The following is a 27,326-nucleotide window of genomic DNA, read 5'->3' as shown; positions in this document are numbered from 1 at the left end:
CAAGTCCTTTATGCATAACAATGTAACGTGAGTTCTTCCAACATGTTACCCTTTTGGCTTGTCTGTTCCAAATTTAACTCAGACACACTGCTTCCTTCCCTACACCTGAAGAGCTCTTTGTAGCTCAAAAGCTTGTAGCTTCCACCAACAGAAGTCGGTCTAAAAAAAATATTACCTCACCTACCTTGTCTGTCTCATGTTTACGTAATGTTTACCTTTAAATTTAATCAGCAATGAATCTGACGTGGTGGAAAACCTGAATGAAATCTACCAGACAGGCACTTTTGTCCAGATCCATGAAATGCAGGACCTTGGAGACAAGCTGCGCATGATTGTCATGGGGCACCGAAGGTAACTTCATCTGCTGCAGAGCCCAGGCATGTGTCTGCCATTCTTGGTGGGCAGGCACATCCTTCAGCTCTTGTTATTGCACTTGTAATGAGGAGAAGAGGGTCATGGGTGCCATCTGAGGTCTCTTTGGGGAGCTTGCTATTATCAGCTAAGTGTTCGCTTAAAATCGAAATCTTGTATTTACAATCTGTGCTGCACTTTGCCCCACTCTATTCCTGATGGAATGGGGGTACATGTCTCCAGAAGATCTCCCACTCCTGGGATTGGAAGTTTCTGATCTAACTGATAGGGTTAGTGTCTGAGGGAGCACAGTCTGGGTGATATCCTCTGGCAAGGGTAATGGACTGCCTAGTCCAGGGGGAATAATCCCACTATTATAACAGATGTTATTTTTGTAGTGCTATAAATTTAGTAAAATAGACAACCAGATTGGAAAAGCCTTTTGATCTTTGAGATCTCAAGTTACTTTTTTACTGATTTTGCTTTGTGGTGGCACCCGCTCCCTTGTGCTGAGGTCTCCAAAGATATATAGCAGAGATGGTCCCTCAGATGAGAAGATTTCAGTCTAAGTGTGTCCATCCTTATACTTAGACCAGGATGTGATGAGGGAGCCAAGGGTCACAGTTTCAAATCCAGCTGTGCTTTCTTTAAGGGGTTGGTTCTTCAAAACAAAATGTTAAAATCTAATTCCACTTTGATGTAGGGCAGAAATACAGAGGAGCTAACACAGCAGCCAGCTTACCTTTTTCATGCTTCAGTTTATTCTTTCTAGTATTTGCTTTGCAAATCCCATATGGGTTCACAGCTGCCTGATTCTTAGTTATGTTAAATCAATCTTCAGTGTTCCTGATAGAGACTTGAGAGTGACACCTAAGCATAATATATAATCCAGAGACTGCAAGTAACCCTGCCCCTAGAAGGGTAGTTGCATACACCAATGTTAGACTTGCGGTGCTGGCTACAGTAGTCTTCTCTCGGTCTTCAGAATTCGTATAAACAAGCAACTAGAGATTGAGCCTGAGGAATCTGAGCCTGAGAACAAACAGAAAGCAAGAAGGAAGCTGAAGCGCTCCAAGAGAGAGGCTGAAGAAGAGGAGGGACCAAAGGACCAAACCGTGGAGCTGGTGCTAGAACCTGTGGCTGCCTCGCCAGAAGAAGTGCTCATGGTAGAAGTGGATAATGTTGTCCATGAAGATTTTCAGATCACAGAAGAAGTTAAAGTAAGTGAAGAAATCACACAAGCCTAGTGCTGCAAGTATGTGTATCCAGATCTGTGCCAGAGCTATTGGGGATATCCTGCATGTGCTGTTTACAGGTTTATTATACTGTCTGTTCATAATCTCACCCCATGGAAGGTGCCTGGTTCTCATAGTCCTAATATATGTATCTGCATGTTAATCCCATTACGATGACCCTTCTCAGTGCAACATCTCTATTGCTCAGAATGCCTGGCCCCTAATTAACATCACTGTAAGGATGGATTATGCTGTGCGTGCATCCCATGTAATAGCTTGTATCCTGATGGGCATTTATTTTAACTAGCTTGGCTGAAGAATGATTATAACTTCTTTCAAGGGTCATGTCTGAAAGGCCAACCTGAGGGAGTGGGAGAGTTCACTCCATGCAAGAGCCCAGTCTCCAAGCCATCCTTCCCCACCTCCCAGAACGATGGGAAATGGAGGAGGGCAAGCTTCCTTAACAACAACCAGAGTTAAATGGACGCAGGGACTCCTGCCCAGCTTACTGGTGTTTCTGGGCCCTGACATGGGAGGAGGGAGCAATGTTGTGCTTGCATTTTCACTCAGAACTTGTGGGTTTCAGACTGTTGTTTTGTTTAATAGGCGCTTACTGCAGAAATTGTCAAAACAATCCGGGACATCATTGCCTTGAACCCTCTCTACAGGTACCTTTACCCTGTGCTGCTTTATCTCTGGCTTTCAGCAGTTCTCAGGCATGTTTGGTACTTTGAGGCCATTTTTTCTAGACTCAGTAAATGTCTGCGTGCTGTAGCCTAACCAAAGGACAGCAGTAACTGGAGAGTTTCCCACATAAGATTTAGCTTCAGGATGGAAGTAGATTTAATGAACAAGATGATAATAAAGGGCATGATATGAAACTTAAATGTCTAGGAGGGAGGCTCACGAGTGCATGGGCTAAAAACACTAACTTTAACTGGTGACCTGGGTTCAAATGTAGCTTGGTCACCTGACATGGGTCTTAGCCTAAGACATGTTACAACAAAAGCTTGCCACAACTGCCAAGCTAGGCTTAGGATTCCTGAGATGCAGGGGTGCTGCAGAGCTGGGTGGGGGACACTTCCATAGATCCTGCCTGCATTAAGACTGGGCTGAGCCACCAATAATTCCTCACTTTAGTCACCCCATGAGCGCTGGTTGAGCTGGAAAGCTGAATTGCTGTTTCGTCTCTCCTGTCTTGTTGGTCGTATTGAGGAATTTCTAATACGGTATAATTTCAATTTTCTGAATAGTGTCCCCATGTAGCCCTATGTTGCATCTAAAGCATTAAAATAGCATGCCTGTTTAGCCGAAGGCGAAATTATCCAAAAGTTTCAGCTGCTCCCTAGGCCATGTGGGAAAATGGGAGAGTACTGTATTCTTAGAATATTAAATCAAAGAAACCATTTACTTTTTATTAGACATTTTGATTCTTGTTTCTAATTGACCTTTCAGAGAATCGGTGCTTCAGATGATGCAGGCAGGGCAACGAGTGGTAGATAACCCAATCTATCTGAGTGACATGGGTGCAGCGTTAACAGGGGCCGAGTCGCATGAGCTGCAGGATATCCTGGAAGAAACCAATGTAAGATGAAAAAACTTTTAACTGATTAATCCCCTCATATAGCTGCCTCTTTCAAAGCAGATGTATCATTACTTGTCATGACTTCTCTAGTGTCTACACTGAGGACACATTAGCTTTGCATTTGGTTATGGCTTGATTTCAGTGGACAATTAAATCTGTGTGTGTGTTACACACCCAGAGATGGTCTCCATTGCAAGCTAAATTGGAATGGTGATGCTAAGTGGGCATCTCATGACACTTACTGTATTAGGTAAAAGAAACAAAACCTGTTTAAAATGGATCATAGACTGGAATAATCCCGTGGTCTCACAAAATGGAGCTCCTTTGCCAAGTGTTAAAGCATTAAGGAGTTATTCCTTTTTATCACATTGTATCCTTGCGGGAGGGGTGGAACACTGCAGGAGGGCATCAGCTCTGTATCTTCTTTGGAAATACATCCCTTGTTATCAGCCTGAGTTATGAGAGGTAAAACAAATCTTTATCTTCTTTCCTGCATTTGAATGACCGTAGAATCAGTGAGGGGTGGCTTGCCCACTGGTTGGAGAGGAATATATTGCATCTGGTTTGATGGCAAACAGCTGAGTTTTCCCATCAAGTTCCATATTGCTAGACGTTCGCTGTCCAGATTGATTGTGTCATGTTATCTTATGCATTGAAGCCATTGGATGTGCTTCTGTACATGCTTATTTCCAGCCTGTGAATGGAGAAGTTATTTTGCACCAGTCTCACCAGACCTATGGATGCTGGAGAATTGTAGGTTCATGGGAGAACATTGTGACAGTTCATCAGCCTCTGTCGTTAGGCAGTAGCCTTTCTCGTCAAGTGCTGACAGGCCTGTGATGAGTCTGAAGACATAGTTTGTTGCTGGGTTGTTGTTTTTTTCAGATTCCCAAACGGCTTTATAAGGCCCTCTCTCTCCTGAAGAAAGAGTATGAGCTGAGCAAACTCCAGCAGCGTCTTGGACGGGAGGTGAGGCTCTAAAGGAACAGGGCACGTTTCCTGTCTTACAAGTTCTTATACTGCACTCATCACGGCAATATACATGAACACTAAGTAATAGCAGTTATGTGGTGGCATCTTATGTCTCGCAACTGAACAGTGTCATCTGTACTTAGTCTTGTGAAGTAAAAACCTCACTAATTTGCATTAATTACTTGGGCATGCATTGTAAATTATGAGAAAGTGGACAGAAATTGAAGGAAGTGTAGTACTTTATGTATACTTTTGACAGGTATAAGTCACTTTTAATTTACAAAAACTTCATATTGCACATGTAAATATTCTATGACTTTAATTTCAATGAAGAATTGTGACTGACTTTTACAAAACATGCAAGAAGGGTAAGAAAGGGGTGTGATCTAGATATTGGAGCTTTGAAAGGGCCTCAGTTCTAGTTCCAAGAGCTGTGAAATAGATGATGCCTTGTTAAGTTGCTGGAGCCACCTTTACTTGTAAAATGAACGCATGTGACAAAGAAATAATTGAAATGCAATAAATTTGAGACTCCACAATGCTACTCTTAGTCACTTCTTAGAGCCTTAGAGTAGAACTATACTGCAAATGCTTTCCAAGGGGTATTTGAATCTTCTCTTGCTGGGGACCTCCCAATTCATTCAGATCTCTTTGGAAAGTGGTTGGAGGCATATGGTGTTGGGTTGGGGAGTGAGGGGATTAGTTATAACAGGTTAAAGTTACTGCGCACATTGTGTCTAGGTTGAGGAGAAGATCAAGCAGACTCATCGCAAGTATCTTCTTCAAGAGCAACTGAAGATTATCAAGAAAGAGCTAGGCCTAGAGAAGGAGGACAAAGATGCCATAGAGGAGAAATTCCGAGAGCGGCTCAAGGATCTGGTAGTGCCAAAACATGTCATGGAAGTGATTGATGAAGAGCTGAACAAACTTGGTTTGCTGGACAATCACTCCTCGGAATTCAAGTGAGTGCACACTAATGCTCTTTGCAATGAGGATTAATTAGAGCTGTGTATGAAATGTGTGCAGTGCCACGGGGCATCTAGAGCAGTGGTTCCCTGCATTCTTACAAAGGGATCCTCCAACTGCCTGTTGTCTCTTATTGTGACTCACCGATACAGTGTGTGTGTGTGCGTGCGCACACCCCTCTCCCCACTTCCTTCTCCTCTGCTCCTAGGTGGTGGGGAGGCGACACCTTTCAGTGGGAGTCCAGCAGCCCCTTTGGCCCCTGGAAGCTCTTTTTAGACAGCTTTTTAGATTTTAACCTTCAAAAAATGCATTTTGGAGGCATTCGTTGTGATTTTTTCCTATACCACCCAGTTGTGCCCCCAGCCCTACACGCAACCCAAGTCACCTGGCAGCATATTGCACCCCCCAACCCCACCTGGCAGCTGCCCCTCCCCTCAATCGCACTCTGCTCCGTTTTTAAGTGAGCTTCCCCCTGTTCCCCCCTGGAGTCGTGAAGGGGCCTGACTCCCCTGGCCCCACATGACGTCCCAGCCTCCAAGGGGTAGGTGGGCGGATCAGCAACTGCTTCTGGGGTCTGTGGCTGTCCATGGCCCCTGCCTGCAGAGGGGTGGTGGCACATGGAAAGGATTCCCCACCCCCTTCAGGTGCCCTGCTCACCTGGATTGGCACTCCCTGCCCCAGGTGCATGAGGTAATCTCCCTCCCACCCAGAGCTGTGGTGACTGACCAGTGAGGGCAGGGATCTGTGAAGCAACCCAGGGTCCACTTGGAGCACTGTACTCAAGTCAGCTCCCCAGATTATTTCTGGGGCACGCATGGGGCAGGAAAACTATAGCAAAGAACAGAATTGTCAGACACGTAGATGAACATAATTTGTTGGGGAAGAGTTAACATGGGTTTTGTAAAGGGAAATCATGCAGCACCAATCTACTAGAATTCTTTGAGGGGGTTGAATGCACACATGGACAAGGGGTATCCAGTGGATATAGAGTAATTTAGATTTTCAGAAAGCCTTTAACAAGGTCCCTCACCAAAGGTTCTTAAGCAAAGTAAACTGTCATGGGATAACAGAGAAGATCCTCTTATGGATTGGTAACTGGTTAAAGATAGGAAACAAAGGGTAGGAATAAATGGTCAGTTTTCAGAATGGAGAGAGGTAAATATTGGTGTCCCACAGGGATTTGTAATGGGACCAGTCCTATTCAATATATTCATAAATGATCTGGAAAAAGGGGTAAACAGTGAGGTGGCAAAATTAGCAGATGATTCAAAACTACTCAAGATAGTTAGGTCCCAGGCAGACTGTGAAGAGCTACAAAAGGATCTCACAAAACTGGGTGACTGGGCAACAAAATGATAGATGAAATTCAATGTTGATAAATGCAAAGTAATGCACAAAAGATGGGGTATAAATTAGCAGTTACCACTCAAGGAAAAGATCTTGGAGTCTTTGTGGATAGTTCTCTGAAAACATCCACTCAGTGTGCAGCAGCAGTCAAAAAAGCTAACAGAATGTTGGGAATCATTAAGAAAGGGATGGATAATACGACAGAAAATATATTGCCTCTATATAAATCCATGGTGCACCCACATCGTGAATACTGTGTGCAGATGTGGTCACCACATCTCAAAAAAGATATATTGGAATTGGAAAAGGGTTCAGAAAGGGGCAACAAAATCATTAGGGGTATGGAACAGCTGCCATATGAGGAGAGATTAATAAGACTGGGACTTTTCAGCTTGGAAAAGAGACGACTAAGGGGGAATGTGATAGAGGTCTATAAAATCATGACTGGTGTGGAGAAAGTAAATAAGGAAGTGTTATTTACTCCTTTTCATAACACAAGAACTAGGGGTCACCAAATGAAATTAATAGACAGCAGATTTAAAACAAATAAAAGGAAGTATTTTTTCACACATGCACAGTCAACCTGAGGAACTCCTTACCAGAGGATGTTGTGAAGGCCAACGCTATAACAGGGTTGAAAAAAGAACTCAGTAAGTTCATGGAGGATAAGTCCATCAATGGCTATTAGCCAGGATGGACAGGGATGGTGTCCTTAGCCTCTGTTTGCCAGAAGCTGGGAATGAGCGACGGGATGGATCACTTGATGATTCCCTGTTCTGTTCATTCCCTCTGGGGCACCTGGCATTGGCCACTGTCGGCAGATGGATCTTTGGTCTGACCCAGTATGGCTGTTCTTACGAGTGGCGTGGGGCTGAGATGGGCTTGTGATGGCAGTGCTAGACCCTTCCCACAACCCTTTGGTTGGTTAGGACGCACTGCTTGGGAAACACTGAGCTACAGTGTGGGGATTGCTCTCCTTGCTCCATAGTATTGTTCTCTTTGCATTGTATAGGGTCAGTATCCAGCTCTCCCTTATGGACTTGCTGTAGTTCCTGTAGATAATTATTCCTTTGATTTCTGTTCTCACTGTGTCAATTTACTTTCAACTGTTTTCTTTGGGAGTTCTAGAAATCATTTCTTACAACCCATTAGGTTGTAATTAGCAAGGGTTATGTAGTCCCATCCCCCACTCCTCAGCACAAGGCTCACACAGGGTTCACACACTCACTCCCCAAGCAGCTCAGCTTTGGCTCTTAAAAGAGGGCTCTAGATTTCATATGAAGCGAGAAACAAGAGGCTAATCTGTCACATGACAGTGGCTCAGCAACATAACTCTTGTTAATTGATTGAAAATGCTTGGGCAGGATGGGAATTGCAAAAGGCTGAATCACTTTTGCAACATAATCAGCCCATTGATGTGGGCTTTCAGGAGTGTAGAGTGGTGCTTCATAGAATCATAGAATATCAGGGTTGGAAGGGACCTCAGGAGATCATCTAGTCCAACCCCCTGCTCAAAGCAGGACCAATCCCCATTTTTTGCCCCAGATCCCTAAATGGCCCCCTCAAGGATTGAACTCTCAACCCTGGATTTAGCAGGCCAATGCTCAGGCCAAAGGGGAGGGAGGGATAGCTCAGTGGTTTGAGCACTGGCCTGCAAAACCGTGGGTTGTGAGTTCAATCCTTGAGGGGGCCGTTTTGGGATCCGGGGCAAAAAATGGGGATTGGTCCTGCTTTGAGCGGGAGGTTGGACTAGCTGACCTCCTGAGGTCCCTTCCAACCCTGATATTCTAAGTGCTTCCACACCTTTTACTAAAGGGGACCAATCAACTGCATTTGGTCTTTTTGGAGACCCATCATTGTATATATACAGTGTGTGTGTGTGTACATGTGTGCACACACATACCTACACCCTTCCTCTGCTCCCTGGGATGCCATTTCAGATCTCAGTGTGGAGGCAACTTCCAGCAGGGGTCCAGGGGCCACTTAAGAGAGTCAGGAGCCATCATTTGGAAAATACTGGCATAGATGAACCTGTGCCCAAGATTTTGAGATTTCACTATGACTCAGGCTCCATCAACGCAAAGCAGCATTTTGTGTAGTTGTCACACAGTGAATGCCATAGCATCTCTTTGCATCTAAAATATACTAAATATTTTTGCTGGCATACACAGAATTCTTTGCTTAGCTATGCTGGAAACCCAGCTCAGATTTCCAGCCCCAGTATCTTGGTATCTGGACTGCGAGCACTGTGCTTGACTTTACAATCTTAATAATGTTCTTTTCACATAGTTCTGTTTGTGTGCAGTTTCCTAGTTTTTAAAAAAAAGTAAACTGAAGAAAAAACAAATTCCACCTTGTGGTATTTTACTGGTGGCAACTGATTATATTGTGGCAACTGATAGTAGTAGTAGGTTGGTGTCCTCTGTGTGGACCAGCTCTAGAGGGGAAAGAGACACACTTTGACCGTTAGTTTCACAGATGTTTGCTGACAGCAGAGGAATGACAAGATTCAGAAACCGTGCATTCCATTCCAGGCTCTGGAATAGTGTGTGCCCTAGTGGGCATAGACTTGGCTGCTGCCAGTTCTCCTCAAAGTGTAAATCCTTCTGTCCAGTCCTATCTCTTCCCCACTCCTGTCTTCTCATCCTAGTTCCAGTTTCCTTGCCCAGGAAGACTTAGTCTTCTCACTCCCACTATGTCTCCTTGTCTAGCCAGTCCCAATCCCCCAGCAGCTTCTCAGCCAATCCCTCTCCCTCACCCTGGCCTCCAATCACCCAGTTCCCATTAGCTCCCAATCTCGTTCCCAGGTGCCTCTTCCAAACTCAGTGTCACATCTCTTCTCCCTTGGACCCTCCAGATCTTTCTCCCAGTCTCTTTGCCCAGCTAGTTACAGATCTGCCCTTGTATTCCAGTTCTTCGTTAGATCTGTCTCCCTTACCACCCCCACCACATTTCTTCACCGCACTGGTTCAGTCCTAATCTCCTTGCCCAGCTAGTCCCAATCCTCCCTCACCCATCCTGGCTTCTCATCCAATCTTGTCTCCCCTCCCTATGTAGGCTCACAGTCCCAGTTTCCCTCTTCCCTCCCCCTGCAGGTCCAGCTCTTGTCACCTCTGCTTTCAAACCTGGCAGCTTCTTCCTTCATGCTGCTTAGGCCCAACAGGAAGGTAATTCAGAGCATAGGAGAGACAGGCTCCCTGCTCTCCGCTCTGGTGCCTGGACCTGGCACAGCCCGCAACTGCAGGGAACGTTCTATTCGACCTTGGCCTGGAGCATGCTCAGTGCAGAAAAAAATCTTTGGGGAATTTAGCTGCTAAAATCTAAAGTCTCTACTGAGCATGTGAACTGTGACCCCTTTTTCCCCAAGTCCCTGCTTCAAAGCATGTGGGTACTAGAGCTTTTAAAAGAAGAGGTTGCCAAAATTCTTCACATGGATAAAACAATGTGTGTTCTGAGAAATGGCCGAACCTGCTGGCTGAAAAATTCAGCCTGAGGAGACACCTGACATGTAAAACTTCAGTCTGAAAGGTTAAGGTTTGCAAGGGTAAAGAGTCTTTTAATGGGAAGGGTTAGGCAACCTTAATATGGTGGAGTCGCATCTTACGTGGGGGTTAGGTTCTAAAGTCAGCGCGTAAGGCAAAAATCACATATAGTCAAAATTACCCTTGAAAATCCCTTAAATCGCCAATAAAGTACAGTATACTGTACATGGTTTTGTGTATACAACCCTCTACAGTAATGTGTATGCATGTATACAGTAATGTACAGTATATAATAAAGAGTACATACGCAAAATATAATTTTACAGTACTGTATTTTTAATTACAGGGGGTAATTACAGGGGGTCGTCAGGGCTTGATGTCGATCCAGAAGACGGCGGTGACGGAGAGCGAGTTGTAGACGAAGTGGGTGGCTCTGGTTCAGCTTGAAGTTGATTGCGTAGGCTCATCTGTAGCTGGTTGTTTTTCCTTGAAAAACATGGTGATCGGCAACTGTCGCTGTTGTCTCTTGAGCTGCTCAAACATTTCTTGGTACGGTCTCAAATCGTCCGTAATACTACATGTGATTTTGAGGCTTCGTTCCATAGAGGGATCATATTCAGAAATTAAATCATTCAGGTGTTTCGCTGCTTGGAACACTTCAGCAAATTGATGAAGATTCCAACTTGCTGGCTCTTCCTGTTCGTCGTCGTCATCTTCATTTTCTGTAGACGATTTTATCAGTTCCTCTAACTCTTTCTTAGTCAATGTTTCTCTTTGGCCCTCAATTAATTCTTCAATTTCTTTCTCAAGGATGTCGACGAAGCCATCACCACCCACTTGCCTGGCCACCTGAACAATGCGTTTCACTTCTTTGTCAATTGTTGGGAAACCCTTAAAATCATTCACACATTTTTTTCCATAGGTTTCGCCAACATGCGTTGACTGTTTCAGGCTTGATTGCATCCATTGCCTGTTTAATATAAGTGATGCAATCGGCAATGTTGAAGGACTTGCAACACTCCATCACATTAAGATTGGGATCAGCATCCATGGCGCTACTTATCCGTGAGAACATAAGCCTTGTGAACGTGGCCTTGAAACAGCGAATCACGTCTTGGTTGAGAGGATGGAGGTGGTACTGGGGGGGAGAAAGACGACTTCAATGTCATTATGCGCAAACTGGAGTGCCGCAGGGTGGCCAGGAGCATTGTCTACGATCAGCAACACTTTCCAGTCCTTTCCCTTCAAGGTACCACTTGACCTCCGGAATGAAACACTTGTGGAACCAATCCAGAAATAATGCTGCCCTCACCCAAGCCTTTTTATTTGATTGCCAGAACACAGGCAGGAGATTTTTGTTCTTGCCTTTTAGGGCATGGGGGTTTGCAGCCCTGTAGAGCAAGCTCGGCTTTATTAAATGCCCAGCTGCACTGCCACAAAACAACCCAGTCACATGGTCTTTAGCTGCTTTGAAGCCAGGGGCTTGTCTTTCTGATTTCGAAGTGTAAGTGCAGTTGGGCATTTTTTTCCAGAAGAGTCCAGTCTCATCAGCATTAAAAACTTGTTCCGGAAGTTAGCCCTCTTCTTCTATGATTTTCTTTAATTGTTCAGGGTAGGCTTTTGCTGCCTCTTCATTAGCAGATGCAGCTTCACCAGGAGTCTGCATGTTTTTGAGGTTGAAGCAGTTCCTAAAACTGTTAAGCCAACCTTGGCTGGCTTTGAATTCCTTCTCATCAGAAGGATGTCCCTCTTCGGCAGGAGGTTTGAACAGCGTGTAGAGGCTAAGAGCCTTTTCTCGCAACGTGTTGCCATCGATAGGCACATGTTTACAGTTCATGTCTTCCAGCCATAAGTTTAATGCCTTTTCAGTCTTCACTAAAGTCTTACACGCACCTGGCTCGTCACCTTAGCAGTTACTGAAGCACTTGATGCCACGGCTTGACAAATTTCTCTCTCTCTAATCTTGATGGCACGGATGCTAGATTTGTTGCGGCCATATTTATGCGCCATGTTGGAGACCAACATACTGTCTCTCAATAAGTCCAACACAGCCAGTTTTTCCTCCAGCGTTGGAACAGATTGCTGTTTCTTTGGTTGAGCACCAGATGAAGTAGTTGGCTTGCGTTTAGGGGCCATGTTGTACAAAAAATACGTACAGTATCTTTAAACTCTAGAATCCCACTCAGTGCGGTGAGATGCTCACACTATGAGAGGCACGCGGGAACTGAGACCGACTGAGGAAACAGCAGATTCACGTCTCCCTTCTCATGCTCACTCCGGGGCATATGCTCATTGATGGAATGGTGGGCGGAATCGCCCGCACTATTTACAGGTATCTTGTTGTTTGTCTTTTTTTTTTTTTTTTTTTTTGCCAAGCATGTATAGTTGAATTTGCGTAAGTTAAATGCGCGTTTGATGCGACTCACCTGTAGGTGGTGCTGCCCGTCCCACCTATAAGAAAACGTATGGAACATTAATATATAAACTGTTACAAGTGTTCAATGAATATTCTTCAGGTTGCAGAATCAAGCACTTTAAAATTAGGAAATGGCAGACTCAGTTTGCTTGTGCAACTTGAAATCTGCCTCTTGTGATTCTGTCCTACTTGCTGAATGAGGCAGGGGTCCTGTGGGGAAAATAGGATGTGACTATGTCGTTAAACTGTGTGGAGCCTACCACAAGGGTGCAGATTTACTGTTGCAGGGGCCAGGGAAAGTTTTCTAACTTTTGAGAATTTGCCTTTGCCATCTAAATAATGTTTTTTAAAAATATATTTTGTACTTTCCTATGTGTGTGTTCTTATGGGGGGGAACCCAAACTTTTACTTACAACTGTCACAGCTCTCACTCCCCATCATGCATTGTCAGCCAGGTTTGAACTGTGAATCGTCAGTACCTGCAGCAGTATAGATCGTTACCACTTGAGCTACAGGACTAACTGCGTTAACTGGCAGCAGGAGAAGCCTATTATCCCGGAGGGAGTGGGGTGGGCCGTTGGGGTCGAGGGAATGGAGGAGGTGCTGTGACTTTCTCTCCCCTCCCCAGTAGCTAGGGGTGCTTGGTCAGGGGAAGCCCAGCCTGGCAACTTTCCCCATTCCCTCTGGATCTGCACGGGCAGCTCCTCTCAGGCATTGCTAGGACGGTGTCCGTCGCTGCTGCTCCAGGGGCAGTGTTAGCCCAGCCTCAGAAGGTTCATGTGGAGCCGCCATTTTGGGAGGCTGCCAAAGAGAGGGTCAGTTTTCAACAGTTTGTTTCAGCCAAACCTGAACAGAATTTCAGGTGACAAAGAAGAGACCTTTCCTAATCCAAGGGCTTGTACCCTGCCAGATGTCGAAGATCTTCTGCAAATGGAGGTGTTCGTATTTTTCAAAACAATGTTGCAACAGTAGCCTAGGGGTAGTTACTCATTCTGCCTGTGACAAAGCTGATATGACATTCCATCCTTTTTCCCCTGTGCCCCCCATGAGCCCAGGTTAAATCCCACTCGTCTTAATGAAACTTTCTCTTTCACTGGTGTGTTGGCTTTTTATGATGTTGACTGTTCTGATTGTTTGCTGCTGCCAGTGTTACCCGGAACTACTTGGATTGGCTGACATCCATCCCATGGGGTAAATGCAGCGAGGAGAACCTGGATCTGACCAGAGCCCAGGCAGTTCTGGAGGAGGATCACTATGGAATGGATGACGTCAAGAAGCGAATTCTGGTAAGGCAGCATATGCCATTCTAGGTGGCATTGTGCAGCCTGGCTCATGGCTCTCTTTACAGTTTGTTTCCTGATGTGTCTAATGGGGGAGATACATGAGCCTTGTGGTGGTGTAGGATGGGTGGCAGCGTATTTTAGTGGCTCTGTCTGCATAAGGGTAGTTCGCTTATTACTTTCAATGGTCTCAAACTAGAACCCAAGATTTTTGTCCCACCCCTATTGAATTGTCATTGACATCTAAAACCGTGGTTCTCAAAGTGTGGGGCGCATTCCCCTAGGAGGGCACAGAGGAACATTGGGGGGGGCATGTGGCAGGACTGGATCCAGTCCCCTTAGGGGGTGGGGAGGGGGTGCCACGCTTCCAGCCCTGCTCTGTCCCCAGACCAGCTCCGGTCCTGTTCCATCTCCAGGCCCAGTTCCACCCTCACTCCCTCTCCACCCCCAGACCAGCTCTGCCCCCAGTCGCAGCTCTGCTCCAGCTCTGCCCTCATCTGCTCTCCACACCCAGACCAGCTCCTCCCCCATCCCCAGTTCCACCCTCATCTCCGCCTTCAGCCCAGGCTCTGCTCTTGAGGAAGCCTTGGCTGTGCAGTAATGGAAGGTGGGTGCAGACAGATTCCGTTACTGGTAAGGGGGGTGGGGAGCGGTGATGGTGGCGACAACTGGAAAAGTTTGAGAACCACTGACCTAAAAGATTGTTCTTCTGATTTCAAACCACTGTGTACCATTTTGCCACCGGGTGGGGCTGAGCAAATGAGCAAACGCTGTAGGGAATAGTTTCCTGATTAACATTTATTCATTGCCCAGAAGCTTCATTAATGCAGAGTTCAGGTTTACCAGCCGTGCCACATACCCTTCCAGAATGTAGAGTACATCTATGTTTAACCCTCTAAAATCCAGGAAACACAGAGCTTAAGGTACACACCAGGCTGCCCTTCCACCTTAGCTACTTCCTGCAGCTGGAAAAAGCTGCTGGGGATATACTGTAGGTATGTTTCGGCAAGGCTGCCCTATAATAAGCAGACATGAGAGAGAACTATGTAAGTGTGCCATTTTTTGTGTTGTGCTGTGTCCCACAGAATTGCATTGTCATTCATCTGCATGCACTCCAACTGCACTGCACAGTATTAGGGTGGCTGTATTGGTTGGTGCAGGGGCTACTTGCATCAGGTAGCCACAGCTCACATGCTGATATGAGGATAGGTGCAGACGCATTTTTTCTGCACTGAGTTACATGGATTGTGTAAGCAGAGGAGCGCAGTGGCTATTCTTGCCCTGGTTGCACACTGGTAGCATGCATGACAGAGCACTGAAGGGCATGGGTGAACACTTATCTTAAGGTCTCTCTCTGGGACAAAGGGTAACTGTGGGGTCGTCTGTGCAGAGCAGGTTGAAGTGGCTGAGCATAAGCCAGGAGCAGCTAGCTGGTGGTGTCTCAGCCTGCCCTAAATGAGACTTTTGCCTTTGTGAGGACACAGTCTGACAGTTTCTTGTACTGCATCCTCACAGTGCTCCGCCTTCTCAGAAAGAATAGAGTGTTACCATGTCTGCCGGTGCAGTTGCGGTTTCACTCATAGGGTGGACTTCAGATTGTAGGGCAAGGATGGTATATACCGTAACTATCTGCAGTGCCGGGTTCACAATGGCCCCAGTGGCTCCATGGAGCTGGGCCCATGTTCAGAAGGGGCCCCGGCCTGCTCCACTTGCACTGCGCCCCGAGACCCCGCTGGCTCCCCCCCGCCCACCACTTGCTCCTCTAGGCCTGCCCGGCAGCTGGCCGAGGGCTCCTCTCTGCCCCCTGGCCGGACTGCAGTGCACCTCCGGCTCCGGGCAGTCTCTGCTTCCCTGTGGGGCCCCACCTGTCTCCCCGGAGCTGAGCCACCTGGGACTGGTGCAGAAGCCTGACCAGTCCCAGCCGGGGGTGGGGTTGGGGGGGAACAGTGTGGAAGGCATGGCTGGGCCCCTCCAGTCAAGTGCGTCTTGAGGGACCCTGCCGGGGCAGGTCCTGACCTCGCTGATTGCGCCACTCCCGAGGGGCTGGAGTGATTCCTGGCTCTGGGACCAGCCCTGGCTGCACTGCCAGCTCAGCCTGGCAAACAGTCACCTCCCAGGAGGGCCAGTGAGTGCAGCTGGGAGGCAGGGCTTGGGGAGTGGGTCTGGGGGGAGACTGGGGAGGTGCTGGGCTGTGAAGGGGCAGGGAACTGTTGGGGTGCTGGGCAGTTGTGGTGGGGCTGTGGGCAGGGGTGGTGTTGTGCAGGGCGCTGTGCATTTGTGGATGGATCTGGGGGGCCTCTGGCCATATCGAGTTGGGGGATGTTGGGCAGGGGGGCTGTGTGGTGTGGCATGGGCCTGCCCCCAAGGGGAAGGGGCACGCTGACAGCACAGGGCCAGGTAGGGCACTGTGCGTCTGGCAACTGCCAGTTTGTAAATAGTGCCCTCGCATTGGGAGGAGCAGGGCTTCCTCTGCCCCTCCCATGCCCCATTGCCCCTGGCTGGCCCCTCACTCCAGGAACTGACCTCCCCACACCGTGCTCCGTTGCCTCCATGGGGGCCCACAAAAGGTTAATCTGGCCCTGACTATCTGGGGTACCCTGTGCTCAGACAACCTCAAACCACTTAGAGGCATGCTGCTCCAGCCTGTTGTGGACGCACAGGCCCACACTCTGTGCAGCTGCCATCTGTTACAGCAACTTGCTAGAAACCAGAGAACCATGCTCCTGCAACTGGGTGAAACTGACAAGAGCTATGTCCTGCAGAATGAAACGTGCAAGTATTGGTCCAGTTTCATTTTGTAGCAGAGGCAAGCAATTGTGACGTGTGTGTTTTTTCTCTCTCTCTCTCTAACAACGGGGAAGTAGTTCAGGAACACTGAACAGTAGGGGTGGAGTGCACACTGACTGGGAGAGGCAGGTAAGAACTAGTGAGGGTAGGAGAGAGGCACAGAATCCCACTTCCTAAGTCATAGACTCCAAATATAGCTGTCAGCTCGTTGCCCCATGGGAGCCTGGTGTGCCCCAGCCAGGACAGGATGTGCCGTAGGATCTTTACCAGCCCTCTCCTTCTAGGTTAATTGGAGGAGCTATTTTTTACCTATCTCCTTGGGTATAATTGGTGTCGGGTACAGTCCTCCAGCCCTGCATTAGTGAAAAACTTCCTCAGTGTAACTGTGATGTTCTTTTTCTCCTGGTTGAATGTGTGGCTGCCCAGTACTTAACCTGTAATGCATCTTCTGTTCATCAGGAATTCATAGCAGTCAGCCAGCTGCGAGGATCAACCCAAGGGAAGATTCTTTGTTTTTATGGCCCTCCAGGGGTTGGCAAGACCAGCATTGCCCGCTCCATCGCTAGAGCCTTAAACCGAGAGTATTTCCGCTTCAGTGTTGGAGGAATGACTGATGTGGCAGAAATCAAAGGACACAGGTCAGTTTAACTCAAGCATTTCCCACCCCAACGAGTTTTTATCAACTTTTACAGTGACCTAGTTGACGATGAAATGTGCATGTAATCTAAATTCCCATAGTCAAGAGCGGGATCCTATGGACATAGTAGAAGATTTGTCTTTGGGAAGCTATTAAAGTGATGACTTGGGTAGGATTTTAAAATAAACAAACATCAATTAAAAATGACGGTTTCAGAGTAGCAGCTGTGTTAGTCTGTATCCACAAAAAGAAAAGGAGGACTTGTGGCACCTTAGAGACTAACAAATTTATTTGAGCATAAGCTTTCGTGATGCATCCGATGAAGTGAGCTGCTGCTCACGAAAGCTTATGCTCAAATGAATTTGTTAGTCTCTAAGGTGCCACAAGTACTCCTTTTCTTTTTTTAATTAAAAATGAATTTCTTTTTAAAAAGTACATCATGCTCTCTGCTCCTCTCTGGTTGTTCTATAATTTTGCCCCAAATACCTTTCCAATTACTCTATGCTGTTGACTAAAGAATGTAGCCAATTGTTTGACTACATTTGCAGTTCATTCTTTAAAATGTTCAAGACCAAACATAGCCAAATGTATTGCATAAAGACAAAGCAGAACAATACAAAATGGAGACATACAGACCCTCTTTTAGGAAGCAAATTCTCTCAGTGTGTTCACTTTCTACAGATGGTGCGCTTCAAGGATATAGGGGTGAGGTAATATCTTTTATTGGACCAACTTCTGAAAGCTTGTATCTCTCACCAACAGAAGTTGGACCAATAAGATATTTCCTCACCCACCCTGCTTCATTGATGCGCATTTCGGTTAGTAGTATTTATAGTATGACTACCAGCCACTAAAATCCAACTCACCTGTTCATAATAGTTCCTTAATTTGTTCTTTTGTTCTCTGCTTTTCTTATCTTGGTTTTGGACACAACACTCAAAACCAGTTGGGTATAGAGATATAGTCCAACCTGTGCTAGGACCCAGCATTCATGTATCTTGGCTTTGACAGGCTTCGTATCTTAGAATCATAGAATATCAGGGTTGGAAGAGACCTCAGGAGGTCATCTAGTGCAGTCCCCTATTCAAAGCAGGACCAACACCCACTAAATCATCCCAGCCAGGGCTTTGTCAAGCTGGGCCTTAAAAACCTCTAAGGATGGTGAAGGAACATAATATGGACACCGTATAGAATCAAGCACGTGGGTTTATTACGCACAGCTACCTCTTAAGCAGATTATTCCCTCAACTGCATGATATGTTATCTGATATGTGCACTATCCTATCCATCTTCCATGAATATGGTCTCTCATAAAACAGGAGGACGTACGTTGGAGCAATGCCAGGGAAAATAATCCAGTGCCTAAAAAAGACCAAGACAGAAAACCCCCTGATCCTGATCGATGAGGTGATGTATTGATCTTTCTCCTGGCTCTTCCACAGGCTGCAGGGAAACTCCAAGGGTAACTTTTCCAAAGTCCTGTTGACTTTCAGTGCGGTTTGGGCTCCTAACTCACTTAGGCACTGAGACAGTTAAACCAAATGGCAGACTCCCTTCCAACCCTGATATTCTATGATTCTATGACTCCGCGTAGGGGGTGAATGGGCACAAAACCCCAATTTTCCTTCTGGCCCTAGTGGGGTGTTGGGGGGAAATTCCTTTAGGTTGGATTTAAGGCAGTGGCATGAGGGGTAAGAAGCTTAATTTCATAGAATCACAGAATATCAGGGTTGGAAGGGACCTCAGGAGGTCATCTAGTCCAACCCCCTGCTCAAAGCAGGACCAATCCCCAGCTAAATCATCCCAGCCAGGGCTTTGTCAAGCCTGACCTTAAAAACTTCTAAGGAAGGAGATTCCACCACCTCCCTAGGTAACCCATTCCAGTGCTTCACCACCCTCCTAGTGAAAAAGTTTTTCCTAATATCCAACCTAAATCTCCCCCACTGCAACTTGAGACCATTACTCTTCGTTCTGTCATCTGGTACCACTGAGAACAGTCTAGATCCATCCTCTTTGGAACCCCCTTTCAGGTAGTTGAAAGCAGCTATCAAATCCCCCACTCATTCTTCTCTTCCGCAGACTAAACAATCCCAGTTCCCTCAGCCTCTCCTCATAAGTCATGTGTTCCAGTCCCCTAATCATTTTTGTTGTCCTCCGCTGGACGCTTTCCAGTTTTTTCAAATCCTTCTTGTAGTGTGGGGCCCAAAACTGGAGATAGATCACGTCCCTTGATCTGCTGGCAATGCCCCTACTTATACATCCCAAAATGCCATTGGCCTTCTTGGCAACAAGGGCACACTGTTGACTCATATCCAGCTTCTCGTCCACTGTAACCCCTAGGTCCTTTTTTGCAGAACTGTCACCATCTGTGCTGATCTTGATTCACAGGCAGTTATAGGACTCTGGGCTGTCAACCCAACACTTTCCACTAGCATGAAAAAATATTTCAAGAAGGCAAACCGTGCATAAAGTTGCAGTATAATAAAGTCAAGATAAAACCATCACTGACCCTGACACAATTTCAGAGGGTGTTGATGACAAATCTTGCACTTGGCAGTGTGATGTTGCATTAGTCCATAAAAGCAGACACTTCTTTCAAAGAAAGATACAGGGCTGCTGTAAGCAGCCGCTCTTGATCTGCTGCTGTCACACGTTTTGATTCCTCGACACTTCAGAAGCCAACCTGGATCACTTCTGTACAACTTTTGTCCTGTGAGTACTAACAACCACCCCATTTCTTGCCAAGCATACTAGTTCCTAGAGGCCATGGGGACAGGGTGCTGCTGCGTGGGTGCACCTGAGTAAGGTGGTCTTTGTGAAGAAGCACACTCTGGTGGAGCAGGGGTGTGAAACAGCTGCTCGTCATGAACAAATGCACTCAAATCTTTGCAGTAAAAATGAATCCTGGTAAGAAGCTTTTCATGCTACTACATTTTCTTAAATTCTTCTGTCACTTGTAGGTGGATAAAATTGGGCGAGGCTATCAAGGTGACCCATCCTCAGCCCTTCTAGAGCTGCTGGACCCAGAACAGAACTCTAACTTCTTGGATCATTACCTTGATGTTCCTGTCGATTTATCAAAGGTATCGTTCCATTGGGTGTTTAAGATGGAAGCTTACAAATCTATTCAGATGCCCCAGCCATTAAAACTGCTGAGGATTCAGTGAGCAAGGTGGTAGGATAGAACACACTCCCTGTGCCCAGGGAGATGTAATTGAGACACGGGGGGGTTCCACATAAGTCTTTTTAACTGGAGTTGATTGCAGTCCAAACCTATACACACTGTACTGAAAACGTTCCATTCCTATGAGCGCCTGAGCCTTGGATTGGGAGCCAGCTGTATGCTGCTGTCGTAACATCATCTGCCAGCTAGTGAGCATGGGGCCTTCTCTTCTACTTCTAACTGGCCAAAGCGGGGCTTGCTCTCAGCAACAGGATGTTAGTGCCCTGCCTATGTAATTGCTTTCCGAATTGCTGCAAGGGAGACTTTCAGTGTGGATGTTCATCTGGGTTTCTTCCACATGCTGCTGCTGAGGTCCCTGTTCTCTAGTTACAGTGGCAAATGCCACTTCCCCATGGTCACATCAGAGCATTCTGACTTCCCACTGTATGACTAATTGACTTGGGGGCAGAGAACAGCTTGCTCTGGAATCTGACTTCCTAACAGTAGGGGGATAGAACTTGAGGTTAGAGTAAAGTGAAGCAGCATGCCCATGAGAAACACCTAACCAGGCTTGTCTTGTCATATTCAGGTGCTCTTTATTTGTACCGCCAATGTGACAGACACCATCCCAGAGCCGTTGCGGGACAGAATGGAAATGATCAATGTGTCAGGATATGTCGCACAAGAGAAACTTGCAATTGCAGAGGTGAGAAGCTACCTCATCAAATGAAAGAAAACGGTATTTCAGCAGCGTAAACCTGCTCTGCACAACCAGTCAACTTGAGTCCAGTGTTCAAGGGAACAGGTCCAAAAGAGACCTGCACTCCCAACTGGATAATACTGGATTTCCACTGGAGACAAGTCCTAGGCATGTCTAGAAAGCATTCATTGATCAGAATGAAGTTGGGTGAAATGGGATGACCAAGCATTCAGTTGTGGGGAGAACACATGGTGGTTGATGTCTTTCAGAGGTATTTGGTCCCTCAAGCACGTGTCCTGAGTGGTTTGGATGAAACCAAGACCAAGATCTCATCAGACGTGCTGACTGTTCTCATCAAGCAGTACTGCAGGGAGAGTGGAGTGAGGAACCTGCAGAAGCAGGTGGAGAAGGTGAGGGTGCTGTGAATGACAAGTTCCTCCTCTGTGTGCTTTCTGCCTTGGCAGCTTTCTGCAGTAACTAATCACTCTCTTGCACAGGTATTAAGGAAATCTGCCTATAAGATTGTCAGTGGAGAAGCAGACACAGTTGAGGTAACCCCTGAAAACTTGCAGGACTTCGTTGGCAAGCCCATCTTCACTGTGGATCGGATGTATGACCTCACTCCTCCTGGAGTGGTGATGGGCCTGGCCTGGACAGCTATGGGTAAGGTGCAGCTGCAGCAGAATCAATGCGGGATTAGCAAGGTGGGCATTTGTCATGGGTGATCATGCTTCCAGGAGAAACTCACTTCCTTTTCGCCAGTTAGGCAGAGTTACTGGTGCTGAATGGAGAGCAGCAGCTGGGGAGCTGAATTACTGCTCCTCTGAAGTTTCCATGCCTTTTCTCTGAAAGCAGCTGTGCAGGAGAGGAAGTAAAATGTCCCCTCTTGGCCCAATGGGAGAACCTTATTAGCATTACTGAAACTCCCTCCTGTGGCTAGTTTAGCTCCTGACTTGTTCTCTGCTGAAAGCTGATATCAGACCCCTCTTGGCTTCAAGCCAGTGTGCTTCTTCTCCAAGGCTTCATATTGTGGGAGGGACTAATTCTGAATGTAAAGACTTTTGTAGGCATGCATACATGAGCCCGTTATCTTCCAGCAGCACGATGTGCTACCTAGGTACACAAGGATGGTGCACCATGGCATATGTACTGTGTCTCACTTGCTTCCTGGTTTGAGTGCAAGTAGCATATGTGCTGGCCCTCTTGCCTCATCTGAAGACTGCTGCTGCACACTAGTATTCTGTCAGAGGGGGTTCCTGATAACAAAGCGCTCTGGGTTATGTTCAGGGGAAAATATTCACCAAAATGAATATGGAGCGGTGGGCACAAGCTGCTTCTGGGAGCCAGAATGTTTCTGTTTCTGCCCTAGTGTATTCCCTGATTGACAGCGGGTTATGGAACTGAAGCTCCTAGAAGGGCTAAGCAGGAAAAATCAGTAAGATCATGAGGGTGGTGTGGAGGTGCTTAAATATCTGTAGGATTGAAAAGCAGGGCGGCCTGGACCTGTCCAAGTGGCATGAATTCTTCAGAGGAAAATGCAGGCAGTATCTGTGTTACAGGTTACAAATAGGCCTGATGGGTTCAACAAGTAAATGTTTTTTTCAGAAAAGCGTTTTAGAATAAAGCACTTTGAGATTGTAAAGGAAGCAATGTGTACCCATCAGACCTTTTTCCTGTTGGCTCCAAAATACCTGAGAGCGCTGCTCGGAATGCTATTTGCATTGGGTAGGAGTTGCAAGTGTTCTGGTGGCTTACTGGTTTGAACTGCTGACTGAGACTGTCGTTAAAGTGTCAGTGTGGTTTTTTTTTAACTAATTTATCCAACCAATTAACAGCACACTAGTCTGGTTCTTGTTGGACTTTCCTAAGATTCCTATATTCTTTTTTTCTATAGGAGGTTCCACTCTATTTATTGAAACGTCCCTGCGGCGACCCAAAGACAAGGAAAACAAGGATGGGTCCCTTGAAATAACAGGCCAACTGGGAGATGTGATGAAGGAGAGCGCCAAAATAGCTTACACATTTGCTCGAGCTTTCCTGATGCAGAAGGAACCCACCAATGACTTTCTGGTGACCTCCCACATCCACTTGCATGTGCCAGAGGTAAAGAGACCCTGGGTCCATGGGGGCTGTATAAGGACCTAGACAGGTAGAGCTGGCATTTAGAGGTAGAGCCTCTTAGCCCAGTTGCATGCACTGTGTAGAAAACCTGCTTTCAGCAGCAATACCTGAGTAAATTAAAAAATGACATTTTTCCTGGCAACTCCGGAAGATATTCACATGACCTTTGCTGCCAGCTCCTTTCCTCAGCAAGCACATGGCGAGGTGATACTATGCACACTGCTCTTTAGCCGGGATCTTGGAGCACTTTTTGAGGCAGTATTGCCCCTGTTGGGTAGATGGGGAAACCCAGGCACAGAGGTGAAATGACTTCCACTTTGGATAAGTGGTAGCCTGAGAACTAGGAGACCCGGGTTCAATTCCCTGCTCCACCGGAGTCCCTGGGAAAGTGAGCTGGGCAAGGTCATATTGGTAAAACTTCCATCCTCATAGGCCTCTAACTCACACTAGGTATGTGTACGCTGCCCGCAGCAGCGAGCCTCCCCGCCTGGGTGACAGACTCAGACTTGCGGGACTCACACTGGCTGGCTTAGAACTAGCTGTGTAGACGTTGCAGCACAGGCTGGAGTGCAGGGAAGGGGATAGGTTGCAGAGCCCCAGCTTCAGCCTGAGCCAGAACCTCATTGTGCTCTCTACACAGCTGGTTTTAGTGGGTTAGCACAAGTCCTGCTGGCCAGAGTCTGTTGATCCAGGCTGGGGGGCTCACTGCCACAGGCTGTGCAGATGTTCCTTAGTGTTACCCTGTGTCTCTGCCTTGCTCCCAGTCTGCACGGTGGGGATAATAACACTTTCTACCTCCAAGGCAGGCTGTGAAGATAGCAGGAGGCGCACAGATACTATGGTAATGGGGCCAGGACCGTGCTTGAGAGAGAAGATACTTGTGCTATCCTCAGACCCTGAGCTCTGCTTGCAAACTGCAAGATTTAACTCAGGAACAAGGTGTGCACTTCTCTTTGGAGGCAGTGAACTTAATAGCTGTGAGTGTCCAGTGAGAGGGACTAGACACTGCAGGGAGACAGGCCTGGGAAACTCTGGGACTGTGGTTCACTGAATGTTACCTGCAAGACAAGGTTTGCACTGGTTTCAGAGTCGTGAGGAGTTGGCTGGTGAGGCAGACAGACTGGGATGGCCAGGAGCTGTCTCACAGTCGAGGCTCCAGCAAAGCTCTCTTGCTAAGGCAGAGAGATAACATGGTGGCTCATGGTGCTGGTTGCTCTGAGGAGAGTGTCACACAAGGACACTCAAAAAAACTTGCTTCAATATGGGGAGAGGCACTGACTGCACACCACTTACCACCCCCATGCAGAATATCTTCAAACAGTTACAGCCCATACTTGATGGGGATTGCATCGTGAAAGAAATCTTTCCTGAACCCCTTCTTCTAGCCTTCAAACAACCCAACTCCAACCTGCTGACTGAACACTTGTAGGCAATTCCACAGATGTGCCTCAGTCTGCAATGTCAGCTTTCCACGACGGTCCACATGTGTCTGAGCCAGTTGGGCCACATGTCCACTTGTATCCAGGTGATCCGGTTTGCGCCTTCTCCCTCTTCAGATGTAGCTCAGGACAGTTTACCACTCTGCCCTGCATTCTCTGTACAGGTTGATTCACCTTCCTCCACCAGTTCTGGAGTCCTTGTACTGGTGACATCCCCACAATGGACCTGTTTGCAACAAGAGAAAACTGGAAGTTTTGCCTGTTCTGCTCTTGGAGGGGACGCCTTTCACTGCAGCTAACAATCGACTGCTGTATGCCTTCCCTTCTCTTCCAGTTATTCCACAGGTCATCGCTAAGCTCAAGGCAGATCAAGCCAGACTCATCATGATTACCCTGGCATGACCGAGACAGTGCTGGTTCTCAGATCTCCTTGCTGTCAGTCCAGCCTCCCATGCTGCTTCTCCTCCATCCTGACGACCTCAGACGGACCACAGCTACATCTGGTGATGAGCTCTGTTCACCTTCTGGCATGGCTGAACAAGGGGGAAGACTGTTGTTCAGAGGCTCTCCAACAGGTCCTACTTAACAGCAGGAAGTCTTTCACTAGGACGGCCTACTTAGTGAAGTGGAAGAGGATTTTGGTGTGTTTTGGAACCCGTCCAACAGGGACTTTCATCCAGGACATCTTCGAGTACCTGCTGCACCTTCAGAAATTAGGCTTGGCACTTGGCAGCAATATCCACGTTTCATCCCCCTATCCAAGGGAAATCGGTTTTCTCCAACACTATGGTGATGAGATTTCTGAAAGGATTTCTTCACCTGCGTCCTCTGGTCGGAGAGCCTGTCCCCTTGTGGGGTCTGGACATGGTTTTAACAGCGCTGATGAGGCCTCCATTTGAGCCTCTTGCTTCCTGTCCACTACCCCTCTTGTCTGAGAAAACTGCATTCTTGATCGCCATCGCCAGGAGGCTGGGTGAGTTGCAGGCCCTGGTGGTGTGGCCTCCTTACACGCACTTCTCCAGGGATAAGGCAGTGCTTGAGCCGCGCCCCGCGCTTGAGCCGCGCCCCGCGCTTGAGCCGCGCCCCGCGCTTGAGCCGCGCCCCGCGCTTGAGCCGCGCCCAAAGTTGTCTCCCAGTTTCTTCTGAACGAGGCTGAATATTTGCCTGTGTTCTTCCCTAAGCCACTTTCCTCCCCAGAGGAACAGCGCCTCCATATGTTCGCTGGTGTCTCTAGCCTTTTATCTGAACAGAACTGAATTGTTTCATGCTTCACCTCACAGACCACATGAAGGGACAAGTGTTCTCTGCACAGACCATCTCTAGAGGAATAACATCTTGTATCAGGACTGTGTATGATAGCATCGGCAACGTCTCCTCAGCAGATACGGCAATGTCAATAGCCTTCCTTAATGATATTTCCATTATTATACACCTGTAGGGCGGCCACATGGTCGTCCATAGATATGTTTTACGGACCATTATGCTATCACTGCATCTTCCAGAGCAGATGCTAGGGTTGGAAGAGTGGACCTTCGATGCTTACTCTGACAGACACCAAGCCCCACCTCTACAAGGATACCGCTTGTGAGTCACCTACTTGGAATAGACAGCAAGTAGCAATGGTTAACTTTCTGTAACTGTGGCTCTTTGAGATATGATGCAGACATTTATTCCATGACCCACCCGCCATCCCTTCTGCATTGGAGTCTTGGTGCAAAGGAAATTGGGGGAGGGGCAACTCCATAACGGAGGGACTACAGACATGAGGTGTGAATGCTGTCCCTCTACAGGTCTGCTAGGCAAACATCACTGGCACGCAGGCACCCCTACTTGGAATACACATCTGGAAGAACCAGAGTTACAGTAACTTTCTCTCTTCTGGCACCGTACCTTTGCTAAATGCTGTTGAGGACTAGCCTTTTAATCTCTAGGCTCTTCTTTATTCCCTCTCTGGTATAGTCACTGTGGCTTTAAAGCCCCTGACCTGGCCTGTCCCCACCTCCTGGGCAGGGTCAGTGGAAAACGGGTGTTGACATGTCATGCAGGATACAAGGAAGTGCTTCAGGAGGTGCTTACATGCCTTTGAGTTTCTAGATTACTATTCACCTGTACGCACATCCAGAATCTGTGGTATCTTTAATCTTAGTGTCCCGTGTCTTAGAGCAGAGGGTTTCACCCTCTTTTCATTTGTGGACTCTGAATTTCAAATGGAGGTGGAGGATCTCTTTAGAAATCTTAGATGTAGTCTGCAGACTCCCACGGGTCCATTGACCACAGGTAGAAAACCACTGGCTGAGAGAACTGAAGCTAATATTAGAGCTGTATAGACAATCGTGATGTTTGAGCAGGGCTCTATCCAAGATTCCACCAGTGACATTTCAGCCAAACATCTATGCAGTAAATCAAATGTTGCATCATCAGACAGCAAAGCTGGAGACCTGCTGAAGTCTGGAACTGGGCTTCTGTTCCCCTGACCGTACTAAGCTGGCAGTGACAAAGGTGTGGAAGTGGGCTCTACTACAGATCTGTGTACATCATGACAGTACTAAGTATTTCACACAAGCCTCTGCTTGGTTTGAATGATTGTCAGAGTGTGACTTTCTCTTTCCAGGGAGCGACTCCCAAGGACGGGCCAAGTGCAGGATGTACCATAATAACGGCCTTACTGTCATTGGCCATGAATCGTCCAGCGAGGCAAAACGTGGCCATGACTGGAGAGGTGTCATTAACTGGAAAGATTCTTCCTGTTGGTGGAATCAAGGAGAAGACTATTGCAGTAAGCACCTTCCTCTTGTGTAAGATCATCTGCTGGTGCATGACAATGGGGAGGGCCCTAGAGTGCTTG

General features: G+C 47.2%; 1 protein-coding gene across 1 annotated transcript in view; it reads left to right on the top strand.

Moving 5' to 3' along the window:
• LONP1 (lon peptidase 1, mitochondrial) overlaps positions 1–27,326 on the top strand; it is a 48,125-nt gene that overhangs the window by 19,464 nt on the left and 1,335 nt on the right. Inside the window, exons 3-17 of the mRNA XM_077841879.1 lie at positions 232–351; positions 1,337–1,571; positions 2,193–2,254; positions 3,042–3,171; positions 4,057–4,140; positions 4,885–5,105; positions 13,502–13,640; positions 16,881–17,059; positions 18,378–18,465; positions 20,019–20,141; positions 20,811–20,927; positions 21,191–21,331; positions 21,419–21,584; positions 22,816–23,024; positions 27,093–27,257. Coding sequence (XP_077698005.1) covers positions 232–351; positions 1,337–1,571; positions 2,193–2,254; positions 3,042–3,171; positions 4,057–4,140; positions 4,885–5,105; positions 13,502–13,640; positions 16,881–17,059; positions 18,378–18,465; positions 20,019–20,141; positions 20,811–20,927; positions 21,191–21,331; positions 21,419–21,584; positions 22,816–23,024; positions 27,093–27,257 — 2,179 coding nt within the window. The remainder of the gene's footprint in view (positions 1–231; positions 352–1,336; positions 1,572–2,192; positions 2,255–3,041; positions 3,172–4,056; positions 4,141–4,884; positions 5,106–13,501; positions 13,641–16,880; positions 17,060–18,377; positions 18,466–20,018; positions 20,142–20,810; positions 20,928–21,190; positions 21,332–21,418; positions 21,585–22,815; positions 23,025–27,092; positions 27,258–27,326) is intronic.

This window comes from Eretmochelys imbricata, chromosome 25 (genome assembly GCF_965152235.1).
Source record: "Eretmochelys imbricata isolate rEreImb1 chromosome 25, rEreImb1.hap1, whole genome shotgun sequence".
Taxonomy (NCBI): Eukaryota; Metazoa; Chordata; order Testudines; family Cheloniidae; genus Eretmochelys; species Eretmochelys imbricata.
Note: the sequence above shows the minus strand (reverse complement) of the source record. Positions and strands in the feature narration are given on the sequence as shown.